The sequence below is a fragment of the Cibotium barometz genome, chromosome 9, assembly GCF_041138505.1.
Source record: "Cibotium barometz isolate CiBa-2024 chromosome 9, ASM4113850v1, whole genome shotgun sequence".
Lineage (NCBI taxonomy): Eukaryota > Viridiplantae > Streptophyta > Polypodiopsida > Cyatheales > Cibotiaceae > Cibotium > Cibotium barometz.
In genome coordinates this window covers 24,305,866-24,319,371 of record NC_141054.1, presented here as the reverse complement: position 1 = coordinate 24,319,371, position 13,506 = coordinate 24,305,866, and the positions used below count along the sequence as shown (strand labels likewise).

Below are 13,506 nucleotides of genomic sequence, written 5' to 3'. Positions count from 1 at the left end.
CTATAAATTGAGAATGCTCAAAATTACACTTTTAGTATAAAATTAAATTTATAAATAAACCTTCATTTTCTAATGATAAAAATTTTGCTATAGTTTTTCCGCATTTTCTATGAAATGATAATGCTAAAAATTTCACTTTTTAATATAAAAGTTAGTTTATGCATAAACCTAAGCTTAAACATAAACATTAATTCATCATAAATTAAGAAAAGCATGGTTTTAAGAGGAAACCCATAAAATAAAATGCTTCCCAAGCATGAGGGAGGTTAGGAAGAAGATTAACATTAAAAAGAGAGCATAAACTTCATTGTTTAGGCTCACCCTTGGTTTGCTTGATTCTTTACCTTGCAAAAGATGTGTAGCCCTCAAAGAAAAGGCCTGGCCACCAAGGGGAAAGGGTAATCTTCAAGAGAAGAAGAGGTTTGGTGAAGCCCCAAGCTTCACAATGGAGGGCCAATGAAGAGGGAAGAGGAAAATACACTAAATTGAAAATTACACTAGCATAGAATTACTCTAAGATGAAAATACAAAGGAATGGGGATTTATTTATAGGTGAGGGAGGTCACCAACCAAGCCCAACTGGGATCTAGAGGGTTACAGCTGCAGTTTTATCCATTTTGGACAAGTTTTAGACTAGTTTTGCCCACTTTTTGATTTAGTTTGGAAGAGGAGAGATGAAATATTTAGCCACTTTATGATATTTTTGAGTTTAAAAAATACCTCTTTGATGTGATTTCTAGGCGCCTCCTTGATGGAGGGTTTTCCCTCTCCTGAGGTGTTACAAAACCTCCAAAAAGTCCCCTAAAATATCTGAAAATACATAATTGAAGGAACCTTCACCTCATGTGAGTCTTTCTTTAATATTTTCTTGTAGATATTTCTAAAAAAAATTATTTTTCTTTTATTTTTATTCTCCAACCTTAATTAATAAGGATATCACATTTTTAAATTCAAAAGAATTTAATAAAGCTTAGAACTTTGAACTTGGGGACTCCTTGGTTCACCCACCATCCAAATCTAATGCAACTTAGGAATTTCATATTGAAATTCTGTTTCAGGGAATCACTTCCTATTGTCTAGAAGAAAATATTTATCCAAAAATATTTTAAAATTATATTATCTCTCTCTAGAATATTATCTCTCTCTAGACTAAAACAGGGTCAAACAAGATCTTTTTCCACTTCTAAAGGGGGGGATGATTATAAGAGACTGAAAGGGAGGTTCTCACATCTTTACATCTCAAAGGCTGGAGAGAGGAATCTTACAGGCCAGCTCTAAACCTTGCAAAATTTTGAGCACTTTTATTCTGTTCAGTCTCTTTCCGAATGATTGAGGGGGCACTAGGTGTTGGAGGGGCTCGAAAAGCTCCATAAAGTCTAATACCTCCTCTGTGCGTAGGAAAGACGATTTTTCCATAGTTTTTACACTACCTCACTGTTAGCAAAGGATGGTGTGTTGATAAAGTGGCTGTGTTGACAAAGGAGTGTGTGTAATCTTAACCAAGGCTCAAGCGGGTGTGCCCATTTAATGTGTAAGTAGTTTGGCAAGTTCTAATCATTTCTAAAATTTTATCTTAGAGTTGTATGTGGATTCAGATCCATTTATCCTTCGTGCCACTAGAGCTTGCCATGTGGGAGGACTGGGAAATGACTCCTCATTTTGCAATTATCTGAAGTCCCTTAGATATCCCCATATGCTGGTCTACCATTCAAGGTTCTCAAAGGAGAATGTTGCTTCTGTGCTTAATGTATTGAAGGCTCTTTCAAGGTATCTAGGGGGATATCTAATGAGGTGGAACGTAGACAAAGTTTTCTTTTGGATAAGGAATTTGCTCTGTGAACCTTTGGACAGGGTCCCGAATACCTTTTTTTAAGAAGTAATTATTATTTAGCATATGCAGCCTATGCACTGGCTTGTGGGCTAAAGGATCCAAAGAAGCTTCCCCCTATGGAAAACAAGAGCTCAATCCCTCAACCAACTACATAAGATCCCCCTCCCCCCATTGTAGAAGAGCTCACTCCCCCCACCGTTGAAGAGCTGCCTTCGTCCTCAAAAAAGACAAAGCTTGATGTATAAATGCGATCATAATAAATCATGTCTTCCTTTGTAATTTTTACTTTTCTTAAGTTTTCAATATGTCGTACTCAAGGTCTCACTTTACTTTTTCTTTTTCTTACAAAGATATTTATGCAATAACATTTAACGTATCTCTTTCAATTTGCGACAAATCATAATTAAAATATCACTATATAAGCATTAAAAATTTGTTGCAAACTCTCCATCGAGGAGGAGTGATGAGCACATTGTGTAAAACAACTGTGACATGAAAATATGAACATTTATAGACAGCCATTCAAGGAGGGTAGCACAATAGCCACAGCGCTTCGCTCTCTTTGTGACAGCGAACCATCTCACCATAGAGCGGCATTCTTCAAAAAATTGGCGTAGATAGCTCGAACTTGGTACCTTAGTCCATATCTCTTCTTGCATTAAAAAAGTATGGTTAATTTCTGACAAAATCTCCGTTGAATATAGTTCAAATGACAAAACAAATATGGACACAAAACAACCACAACAATGCGATGTGTGTCAAAAGTCCATGTAGAATGTCCCATATTGCATTGTTGTGGTTGTTTACCGAAAGGGTAAACATAGTTTTAATGGTGTGATGAGGCGCTATAAAGTGCATTTTTCTTCACCCTCAAAACGACCACAACAACGCGATACGGGATATGCTTGTCGATAGAATGACCTAGTATCGCGTTATTGTGGAGAGTGAAAGAGGGAAGGAGGATAGGAGGTAAGAGAAGGATAGAGAGAGATATATAGAAGAGAGAATGATAGAGAGAGTTAGCAGAGAGAGAGAGAGAGAGAGAGAGAGAGAGAGAGAGAGAGAGAGAGAGAGAGAGAGAGAGCCAAGAGAAGGATAGAGAGAGGGGAGGATAGAGAGAGAGAGAGAGAGAGAGAGAGAGAGAGAGAGAGAGAGAGAGTAAAGAGAAGGATAGAGAGAGTGAGAAAAGAGATGGATAGAGAGAGAGAGGGGGGAGGATAGAGAGAGAGAGAGAGAGTAAAGAGAAGGATAGAGAGAGTGAGCAAAGAGATGGATAGAGAGAGAGAGAGGGGGGAGGATAGAGAGAGAGAGAGTAAAGAGAAGGATAGAGAGAGTGAGCAAAGAGAGAGAGAGGAGGATATAGAGAGCAAGAGAGGGAAGGGGCATAAGTGGTAAGAGAAAGATAGAGAGGGAGAGGAGGATATAGAGAGTGAGGGAGGGAGAGGAGGTAAGAGAGAGAGAGGAGGATAGGAGGTAAGAGAGAGAGAGGAGGATATAGAGAGCAAGAGAGGGAAGGGGCATAAGTGGTCAGAGAAAGATAGAGAGGGAGAGGAGGATATAGAGAGTGAGGGAGGGAGAGGAGGATAGGAGGTAAGAGAAGTATAGAGAGATAGGGTGGGAGAGTGAAAGGGAGGGAGAGAAATGGATGGTGGTAATAGAAGAGAGAGAGAGTGTTAGCAAAGAGAGACAAGGATAGAGAGAGTGAGAGTGGGAGGGTGGGAGAGGGAAAGGGAAAGGGAGGGAAGAGAGAGGAGGAGGGAAGAGGATGGGAGAAGGAGAGAGAGGGTGGTGTGGGCTGGGCTGGGAGGTGGTGGGCAGAGATGGTGGTGGCAATAGTTAGAGAGAGAGGATAGCCAAGAAAAGCTCCCTTTACCAAGCTTGATCAGTGACCATCCCCCTTTTGCACGCGCTTCTCTCCTTTTTGGTCCATGCAAGTGATGAGTGTCAGTCCCACGCCCCTCTTCTCCCTCAACTAATAGACCTCTCCTTCTCCACATAACAAGCCCCAAGTAGTGTGATCTACAATGGTGGAGAGAGAGAGAGAGAGAGAGAGAGAGAGAGAGAGAGAGGAGTGACACAACCTTGCAGGCCCTATTTGTACAAAAGGGCAAAAAGATAGAAAAGGTACACGTACAAAACATGTTCAAACAACATCAAATTTTTATTTTGGGTTTATAAAAACATTGTTCTTTGAGGGGTCTTAAACCATGCTATGTAAAATTACCCATGAACTGAATAAAGATAGACTCATATCAATGTTTGTTCATTAAGGATTCGAACCTTTTACTATTATACGGTTCAAACTTTCCGACCTATCCTAAGACATGATTTGAACATTTCACTATTATAAGGTTCAAAACTTTCCCACTCGTTGGAGATGCCACGACCACCACCTAGTCAACCACCATTCCGTTGACGTGCCCTCGTGCCTTTTGTCTGTATTATGGAGAGAGAGAGAGAGAGAGAGAGAGAGAGAGAGAGAGAGAGAGAGAGAGAGAGAGAGAGAGAGAGAGAGAGAGAGAGAGAGAGAGAGAGAGAGAGAGGTGGGGGGAAGGATTTGCACTATGCAGAGAGAAAAATTTACAGAATCATTTCATTTCAAAAATTTGTAAAATCATTTTATTTCAAAAACAATAAAATCTTGAGAGAACATTCTAAAACTACAAACTAATCATTTAATGGCATAAAACAAAGGTCGAGAGAACATTCTAAAAAAACTAACTAATTATTTAATAGCATAAAACAAACGTTGAGAGAACATATAATATTACCTTGAGAGAACATTCTAAAAAAACTAACTAATTGTTTAATGACATAAAACAAATGTTTTGGGTGCCTATTTATGCCAAGAGGAGAGTGTGGGTGTGAAACATATTGTTCACTACTTTTTGTTTATGTATTAATTATTAACTATAAGGTTTGCCCTTAGAAAAGATTATGAATCATTCGATACGCCGCACATTTTTCGAGTTCTTTCCCCAACGCCAACACCTCACCTCTATTCATCCTTCACCAAGACCTATGGTTGCAACTCTTACCTTGCCCGACCACCTCCTCCAAATCCTAGCTCCTCCTCATGGACAAGATGCACACGTTTGAAGAGATGAAGAGATTTTCTACGATGTATGCGAGAAATCGAGATTAGGGTTTGCACTAATAGAGACAAACAGAGGTCCCTATTGCTAATGAGAATGAGAGAGAGAGAGAGAGAGAGAGAGAGAGAGAGAGAGAGAGAGAGAGAGAGAGAGAGAGAGAGAGAGAGAGAGAGAGAGAGAGAGAAGAAAGAAAGTTATATTACCGTCGATAATAGGCCACAATGGCCTATGAGATCAAGTACGTAAATGAAGACCATGAAGATCTTACGCCAAATTTCTGGTCTAAGAAAAGAAACATAAAACCAAGCTAAAAGATAAAAGTCCTACTATGCCACTAGAAGATGCAACATTTACACCAATGTTAGATTGGAGGTTGTTGAATGTTGCTGTGGCTATGTTAACAATAGATTCCATTTGGGCGGGCAATTGGTTTTGGATTTTGAGAATTTTGGATGAGAACTTTTCCATCGCGTAAAATGACATGTTTGCCTTCTTGACGTGCGGCTCGAACTTTAGCAAGTTCACTCCCTTGAGGTGAGGTCGTTTGCAAGCCATATCTTAACGTGCTGTTGAACTTTAGCAAGTTCACAGCTTTGCTTCTTCAGCTGTGTTGATGCCTAAGAGAGAGAGAGAGAGAGAGAGAGAGAGAGAGAGAGACATGATAGTGCACATAGATCAAAGACGGTGCCAACAAGCAATGTTCGAAAAAAAGGTATTTTCCCAAAAAGTGGAAAACCTTTATCTAGAAATTGCGAAATTATTTATAAAAGAAGATCTTGAAATCTAAAGTTTTTGTTCTATAACTTCTCAAAATCTGGAGGTATTTGTACCTTCAAGTTTTATCAGAAGGGAGAGTAAACAAACATAATAAGGATTTTAATTGATAAAAGCCGAGGGAAAAGATCTTTCGGGGACCTTATTAAGTTTTAACAACTAAATTAAGTTTTTCATTTATTAACAGCAAAATTTATTCAATCAACTATCAACGGCTCTTTTATTTGGTAGATTCGAACACACACACTCTCTCTCTGTCTCTCCCTCGTCGTCATAGCCAAAGCTTACCGTAATCTGCAGGTCTGTCTCCATAGCCCAGCTCGCAGGTCTGTAGTTCCCACCACGAAGATGAACAGTGGGCACCAGCATCTCGACGGAGGTCCCGACTCTCTGTCGCATCTCTACAGGGCGCACACTGCCCTCGCGCAGACCATGATGCAGGTATGCATCCCCTTTCCCGTGCTATGTTGATTTTTCTGTTCTTGATTTTCCACCAGATTCCATTGACATAGTAGGGTTTACGGTTAGGGTTCCTTAGCTGTGCCAAATGGGGTGCTGAGGCATCAGAATTCGTCCGTCCTTGTCATTTATGGCAATCTGTAGATCTGTTCATCCTTATATGGAAAGTTTCATGACCAGAGAGTGCATAAACATGCAAGGGTTATGGCTTTTTAATGGCATGTATTAGGGTAGGGTTACGATTGAAACTCCTTTCTTCCCAGGCTATATAGAATTTGAGACCTGTAATGGAGAAACTAGGTTTTATGACCACAGGCAAGGGTTAGAGTTAGAGTTATGGTTAGGATTAGGTTAGGGGCAGGGGTGGAACTTCTTTTCTCCTTAGCTATGGAAAATTTTGGTTATGGTTATATTCATATAGTTATGGTCATGTTTAGGTTTAGTTTAGGGTTAGGATTGAATTCACGGGTTAGTTTTAGGGTTGGAACCATTTCTTCCTTTGCTATGGCAAACTGAAGCTGTTTGTTTTTGCAGGTCGATGAGCTAGTGCTGAAAGCACACAAGATGGGCACACGCAGGCAAATCGCTGGCCTCGATTTGGTCCGATTTTCTGAATTTCTTGCAGTTATGGCGTCCTCACTGCAGGTTTCTCTCTCTGCACAAAGCTTTTTTTGTCTCTGTTCTCCATCAATTTTTTTGCAAAGCTTTTTCTGAAGATGCCATGGCAGAGTACAGGAATGGATTCCTCTCTTTGAGGATGCCACAAGAGCAGCAGCAGTAACAACGCAAGATCAGGAGCTGCAGAAGAGGGCTAACTTGACACCATTGCGGGAAGAGAGAGGAGGAGATGAAAAGGAAAAGATTGTTGGCCATGATAATCCATGGTCTTCTGTGCGTTCTGAGACTTTGCTGGATGCAGCCATGCAGGTAGACGACGTCCCCTCTGTGGTTAAAGAACAGACACTTAGCGACTCGCCATTGGTGCCATGGCTTGACAGGGTGCATTTCTTCATGCTCACGCCCATGGCCAAGCAAAAGAAAGCTTTCTCGCCTGTACTGTTGCGCAGATTTTCTGCCAAGGAGCAGGAAAGCATGGAAACCCTATCTCCTCCTGCATCTTTTTCGCCAAGCTCATGTCATACATCTGCAAGGAGCATGGAAACCATAGATCCCCCTGCCATAGCTTCCCCATTGTGGCTGTGCCAATCTTCTGCCAAAGAGCAGGAGAGCATTTCGGAAAGCCTACCTCTATCTGCCATAGCTACACCCTCAAGCGTCCAGCACCATAGCTTTGAGAGCTCAAACATCATGGATATCACCACTCCTTTGCCTCCCCAGAGCTTAGTGAAACGCTATTCAAACTTCTTTGGGTCCGAAGAACATTCTGCAGATTTGACACCCATGCTTCTGCTGACACCCATTGTCAAGAGAAATCAAGCTTCACTGCACAAGCCTGCTAAGGATGAGGAGGAGGAGGGCAAGGAGGAGTGCACAGAATACTATACTGCCTTCAGCCCGCCGCAATTCCGAGCATCTCACCTCTCCCCACCGGAGAAAGATCCTCCTCGGCCTCTGTCTTCAGAACTTCTCCTGCCTGGAAATCAGGCATCTGCAAGGGCCCACCATTGTTGCTCTGAAAGGCTGCCGCATGGTGTGGAGTTCGCCACACCTTTGCCTCCCCAGAGCTTGATGAAGCGTTACTCTCAGTTCTTGCATACAGAGGAGGACTGGGATGAGTTGGCGGATTCGGCAATGCTGCTCACTCCAATGCTTGTCAGCTCCCCTCCCAAGACCTGCATATTGATGAGGCCCAATCAAATAGAGGACACAGTGAATCCAGGGCACAGCTTTCAGACTCCTGTTCTGCTTCTCAAGAGCCCTTTCAGAACCCCAGGTGATCAATCTCTGCCAAAAGAAAGCACAATGTGCTCTTTACAACTTAGCTTAGTCTCTTTCTTTTGGGTATTTCAGGTCTCTTCCTAAAGAGAGCAGTTGATCATGCATCCTGTGAAGACATGGACCTCACAAGCTTGAAGAAACCTGGCCAGCTTCCGAGGCCCCTGGAATCAGTCAGAAGGACTCCATCATCAGACATGCAGTTCTCAACTGTGAGAAAACCTCGGGAATCCATCAAAAGAACCCCCTTAGTAGATCTGCAGCTCTCAACAGTGAGGAAACCAGGCGCCCCTCTGCCGGGTGAGCAGACATTGAAGAGGGAGCTGTGGTGCAGGATGGAAGCGGAATTTGCAAGCATGGCTAATGTGTGCAAATCTTTGTTTACGGATAGTCAGATGGAAACACCAACAGGTGCAAGTGATGGCAACCCAGTTATTGAAAACAGGCAGCGAGGGGGTCTGTTTATTCCAAAAGGGCTGCAAAGAAGGGGCTTAAAGCTGTGCAATTGATGCATCTGTACAGCCTTGGGTTGATGAACAATCAGGTACCATCCCTCCAGTTGGATTTATATAGCTAATCAAGCAGACCATTAGGGCCTATACATTGGTTTTCAAGAAACTCTTCTTCCACTTCCATGTAAAATTTTAATTGTTTATCCCATCACATCTAGCGTCAAATTCTCATTAGCATTACAGCTACTTGTGATGCTCTAATACTAGTGTTAGATGAACTTTTACAGCTCCCTGCGATGCCCTAATTCTAGCTATTTGTGATGCTCTATACTAGTGTTAGGTGAACTTACAGCTCCTTAGCTCCTTGTAGTGTCCCAATTATAGGGTTAGATGAATTCACATCTACTTCTGATGCTCTAATTCTAGATTTAAGTGGTAAAAGTGAAATGTCAATAAAGAACTTCCCTAGGGATTGCACTTTGAAAACTTTAGGAGATAGAAGTAGATTCTCTAATTCTAGTTTTAAGTGGTAAAAGTGAAATCTCAATGAAGAAATTCCCTAGGGATTGGACTTTGAAAACTTTGGGAGATATTGTTTAATTCTCTCCTGATTACTTGGGAGACATTCACATAGAATCTTTTATCATCTTGCTCATCAAAGACTTTATATTGAGGGCTATAGGAGAAAAAATGTTATCTTTTTTGATATCATGTGGTTCTATGCAATTCTAACAGCACTTCATATATCAAGTATTGGTTTACTATAAAGAAGTAGGTAATCATTTTAGAGTGGTCATGACCCATTGTCTAGTTGCTACTACATCACTCTTAAAGAAAGTTTTTACAATATGTAATCCTATTGAGTAAACAAAGAGAAGCTACTCAGCATTATGTGGCTTGTGTGAGTAGACAATGAAAGGAACATGTTCTATGTATGAAGAACCATAAGTTGAAAATGTGCTTACGACTTAATTTATAGAGGTGGAGGGTAATGTCTATGATGTACTAAATATTATAGGATAGGCAAGGTCTCAAAGTTTTTTTAGAAAGTATATAAGATAATCGTAGGTTGGGATTGAATGTTAAAAATAAGGAGTTTATTAAATGTATGTTTATGTTAACTTCAACCCAAAATCTACATGGTAACAATCCTAGAAAGGCCCATGTAAATTTGTAGGATAAATTTTCATGTAATGAATAAAGATAAGAATTCTCTCTCTCTCTCTCTCTCTCTCTCTCTCTCTCTCTCTCTCTCTCTCTCCACATGATATACACATACATGTATATATTGTTTGCATGCATATATGTTGTATCTATTACTTATAAATAGATAAAACTATTAATTTAGATAGAAATTATTCAAAATACGGAGTTGGAGCTCCCCTTGCCCCCAACTTTTTCTAAATTAAAAATAAAGGCCCATCCTTTTTATAATCTATAAGTACTATTACCTCAAATCTATATTAGCATGATACTTGCTTAGCTTGTCTTGTAGAGAGTGTTTTTTTTTTTTGCTAACCCAATAATAGGTTAGCAAAAAAATCTATATTAGCACGATACTTGCTTGGCTTGTCTTGTAGAGAGTGTCTTTTTTTTTGCTAACCCAATAATAGGTTAATATCACCCCCACCCAATGTAAGTTCTATCCTCAAAACTTTGTTAAGGCCTAAAGGCTTGATTACTAAGAAATAAGGATGTGGGGTCGAAAATGATGTATCTATCATGTCTTCAAATGTAGTTGTGGTTGGATTGAGTATACGTCTCCATGCTCTTATCCATAGTAGTATAGTTGCAAGGGTTATCCCCCCCCCCCTCTTTATATTCTTCAGATGTGGGTGTGATGGTGGGGGCTTGGTGGTACTAAGAAACATATTGATATCCATTTTTATCTTCGGGGATTATTAGTATTGGACATTCGATATGTTTAATAATAAAATCATAAACTACAGATACTATATTTGCTCAAGATGTTAATATATTTTTTCATAGAGCTTTAGTATACCATATGGATGATATAGGGAACTCTTATGTAAAATTAAAAACTTGTATCATATGCCTCAAGCTACCACTAAGTCTGGAAAGCAAAACTATTAGTTATGGTTTCGAAACTAGATGTGTAGGGAACATGAGGTATCATGAAAAGTTCCAGCATCTCTTCCCTCTCATTAAGAATGGTGAAGTTCATAAGTACTGAACACCATGATTTGAAGTAAAGAAGGATGTAGGCCATATGTGTACATAGCTATGTAGTTAGTAAGATAAATGATGTTATGAAAGATGGCCATGATTACAGTGGGGTCTGCATCCCTTTTTGGGTTTTGCTATGTTAGACCTATATCCCCATGTGTTAGATCTTCACTAATATCTAGGTCATATTGTAAGAAGGAGAGGTGTAACAAAGTGATGTGGTCTCATATGTAATAATGGGCCCAAGGCCAATTGACCATGCCCATGGACATTATTAATCATAGTGTGAAAAGTATGGTCATGTATATATACCAACATAGGTCATAATTCGGGCTAACTTTGGTAATCATGTGATAATGATAAATCACTCTTTCTTTCTCTAAATCTTTGTTAATCCTTTCTTGATCTTTTTTAATCCTTGTTAATCCATATTTCTTAGGTTAATGGCTAGTCACTTTCTTTCATTAGTATTAGAGCCTAGTTTTCTTCTGATCCATTTCTCATTAATTTTTTGATTAGTCACTAATTTAAAAATTAATTTCTATAAATTTCTTAATCATTGCAAGAAATTCTTGAGAAATCCATTTTGGGGAGTTTCTTGGCCATCTTGGATGTAAAACTAGCCATACTTGATAAGCTCAACTCACTTTTTGCAGTTTCTTGAAATTTCCCTAATTTTTGAAATTTTTGTGCATCTTTTGAGCCTATTTTCTACGAGCCCTAGTTTCCATGGGAGGGAACCATTTTCTATGAGCCCTTGTCTACCCTTTCTTGGCCTATTTGTGAGCCTTTGTAGCATCTCCAAGCTTGGCAAGGTGTTTTTCTTCTCTCCCAAACTTCACTACTAGAAGCTGGTGTAAGGAGGGCTGAATTTTCTCGCTACAACGTATATTGGATGCAAAAGATATGATGTGTGCTAAGCAATGATGAAAATGGATCTTCCAAGGCTTCAAACACTCAATAATCTTCTTCTATGTTTGGAGAAACAATCCTTAGTAAGATGATTTGTACGACCACAAATAGTACACTCCTTCTTTGCCGATGTCGTAGTAACAGTATATGCATAAGGATCTATCACATCCTTTGTAATCTTCTTGTCTTCTTCCTGCAAAGAATTTATGATACTTTCCAAAGAAGGGACTGGCTCCTTCTCTTTAAGTACTGTCACAATTTGTCTAAAGCTTGAAGGTAAGCTCTTAAGCAGGATAGCAATAGCATCTTCTTCAGGAACAGGAGATTTAACATAAACCAACTGTGTCATTAAGCTCTTCAACCTGTTAATCAAAGCTGCTAAATTTTCATTACTCTCCATGGTTAGATCAAAGAGTTGCATCTTCAAACTGATCTTGGAATGCTTTGCCTTTGCACCAAAAGTACGTTCTAATAATTCCCAAGCTTCCATAGCTGACTCAACATCATCAATATAATGAATAAAATCATCTTCTAAAGCAGTAATGATAATACCAAGTGCTTGTTCATCTTTTGCTTGAAGTGCAGCCGTTGTAGCTCTTGTAGCTGTAGCAGAAATACTAGCTTCATCTTCAGTAAGTGGCTTGACCATACTCCACAGATTTTTCTTCATGAGGTAGCCCTTCACCTTGATTTGCCAAGTATGGAACCCAGTTCCGTTGAATTTGTCGGGAAATTTGGAACTCATGATGATGAAATATGATGATTAATGTTGAGAACTTGCTCACATAGATGATTTAAGCCCAAATAGTAAAAATATCATCAATATAGATCAAAATTGGTATCACCATGTTGGAGGAGCAAAAATTGCAGAAAAGGGGCGACTGGAAATTAGCTTCGTACAGAAGCTACAGTGCACTAAATATCACAAGATTTGATATGCTCAATCTTCACTTGATAGACTTGCAACACCTCAGAGGAATTGGCACAATTCGTACGGACGACGACGAATGGCTGCGCTGAACAGAAATCGGCCTACAGAAATCGGCCTGCGCTGGTAGCGATTACAAATTCGTCTAGCTCCGTTAAAATTAGGCGATGAGATTGAAGTTGTAGCATGTGTGGGAGCTAAGCTAAGATCCTATACCAAAATATTAGGGTTTTATCCACTCAAGTGCAAGCATGGAAGCAAACTACAGCAAGTGGTTCAAACAGCAAAAAACTAGCTATGGTGATTAAGAAATTAATTAGGGTTTTTGCTAATAAACTAAACCTAATTGAGTCAAGCTCTGATACCAAATATTGGATATGATAACTAAGCTATGAAGATTGATCAAAAACATACTCAAGGTGGATCAAAGATTGTACAAGACATCATGAATATGAGGGACAAAAATTGGTATATGCAGAAAATTGATATGAGATTAACACAAAAAGACACTAATTGTGATTAGACATGAACCAAACTTACATAATCACTTGATCACGACTTGTACCTTATTTAGAGACTCCTCTACCCTATTTTTAGTTGCATGAGTTGCATGAACAACATGCACCAACCATTTGTAGGCTTTACACACCAACCACCACTGACCACTAGCCTATCAACCATATATTAAATTGGACTAAGGAGTTGGGATTACATTTATCCAACAATGGTCAAGATTGATTTCATTGTGGTGAATTTGGAATTGATTATGGCACATTGTCTGCATAGGGAGATATGCTATGACTCATATGGATGGCTTTCATTTGTTTCCTTGAGCCTTGGGTGAAGATTTGGTATCAAATACATTGTAAAGCTTATGCTTATGAGTTGTAATGATTTGGCATGCATCTATAAGTGATCTACTCTCATCCATTTCTAAGATTTCATTCGATCCTTGAATAAGTAGAAAGCTAG

The 13,506-nt window shown here is 39.6% G+C and overlaps 1 protein-coding gene across 1 annotated transcript; it reads left to right on the top strand.

Moving 5' to 3' along the window:
- The first annotated feature begins 5,935 nt into the window (after positions 1 to 5,935).
- LOC147635355 (uncharacterized) lies at positions 5,936 to 8,991 on the top strand. Its single transcript, XM_086802599.1, has 4 exons — positions 5,936 to 6,141; positions 6,694 to 6,804; positions 6,895 to 8,053; positions 8,131 to 8,991. The coding sequence occupies exons 1-4, from the start codon at positions 6,049 to 6,051 to the stop codon at positions 8,562 to 8,564; spliced, it is 1,797 nt and encodes a 598-aa protein (XP_086658725.1). The 5' UTR covers positions 5,936 to 6,048; the 3' UTR covers positions 8,565 to 8,991.
- Positions 8,992 to 13,506: the final 4,515 nt, after the last annotated feature.

Bases quoted from the DNA above. Each gene is read 5' to 3' on its own strand.
- LOC147635355 (XM_086802599.1), top strand. From the start codon at position 6,049: ATGAACAGTGGGCACCAGCATCTCGACGGAGGTCCCGACTCTCTGTCG. The intron at 6,142-6,693 runs GTATGCATCCCC...TTGTTTTTGCAG, and splicing joins TCGCGCAGACCATGATGCAG to GTCGATGAGCTAGTGCTGAA. The intron at 6,805-6,894 runs GTTTCTCTCTCT...GGCAGAGTACAG, and splicing joins TTATGGCGTCCTCACTGCAG to GAATGGATTCCTCTCTTTGA.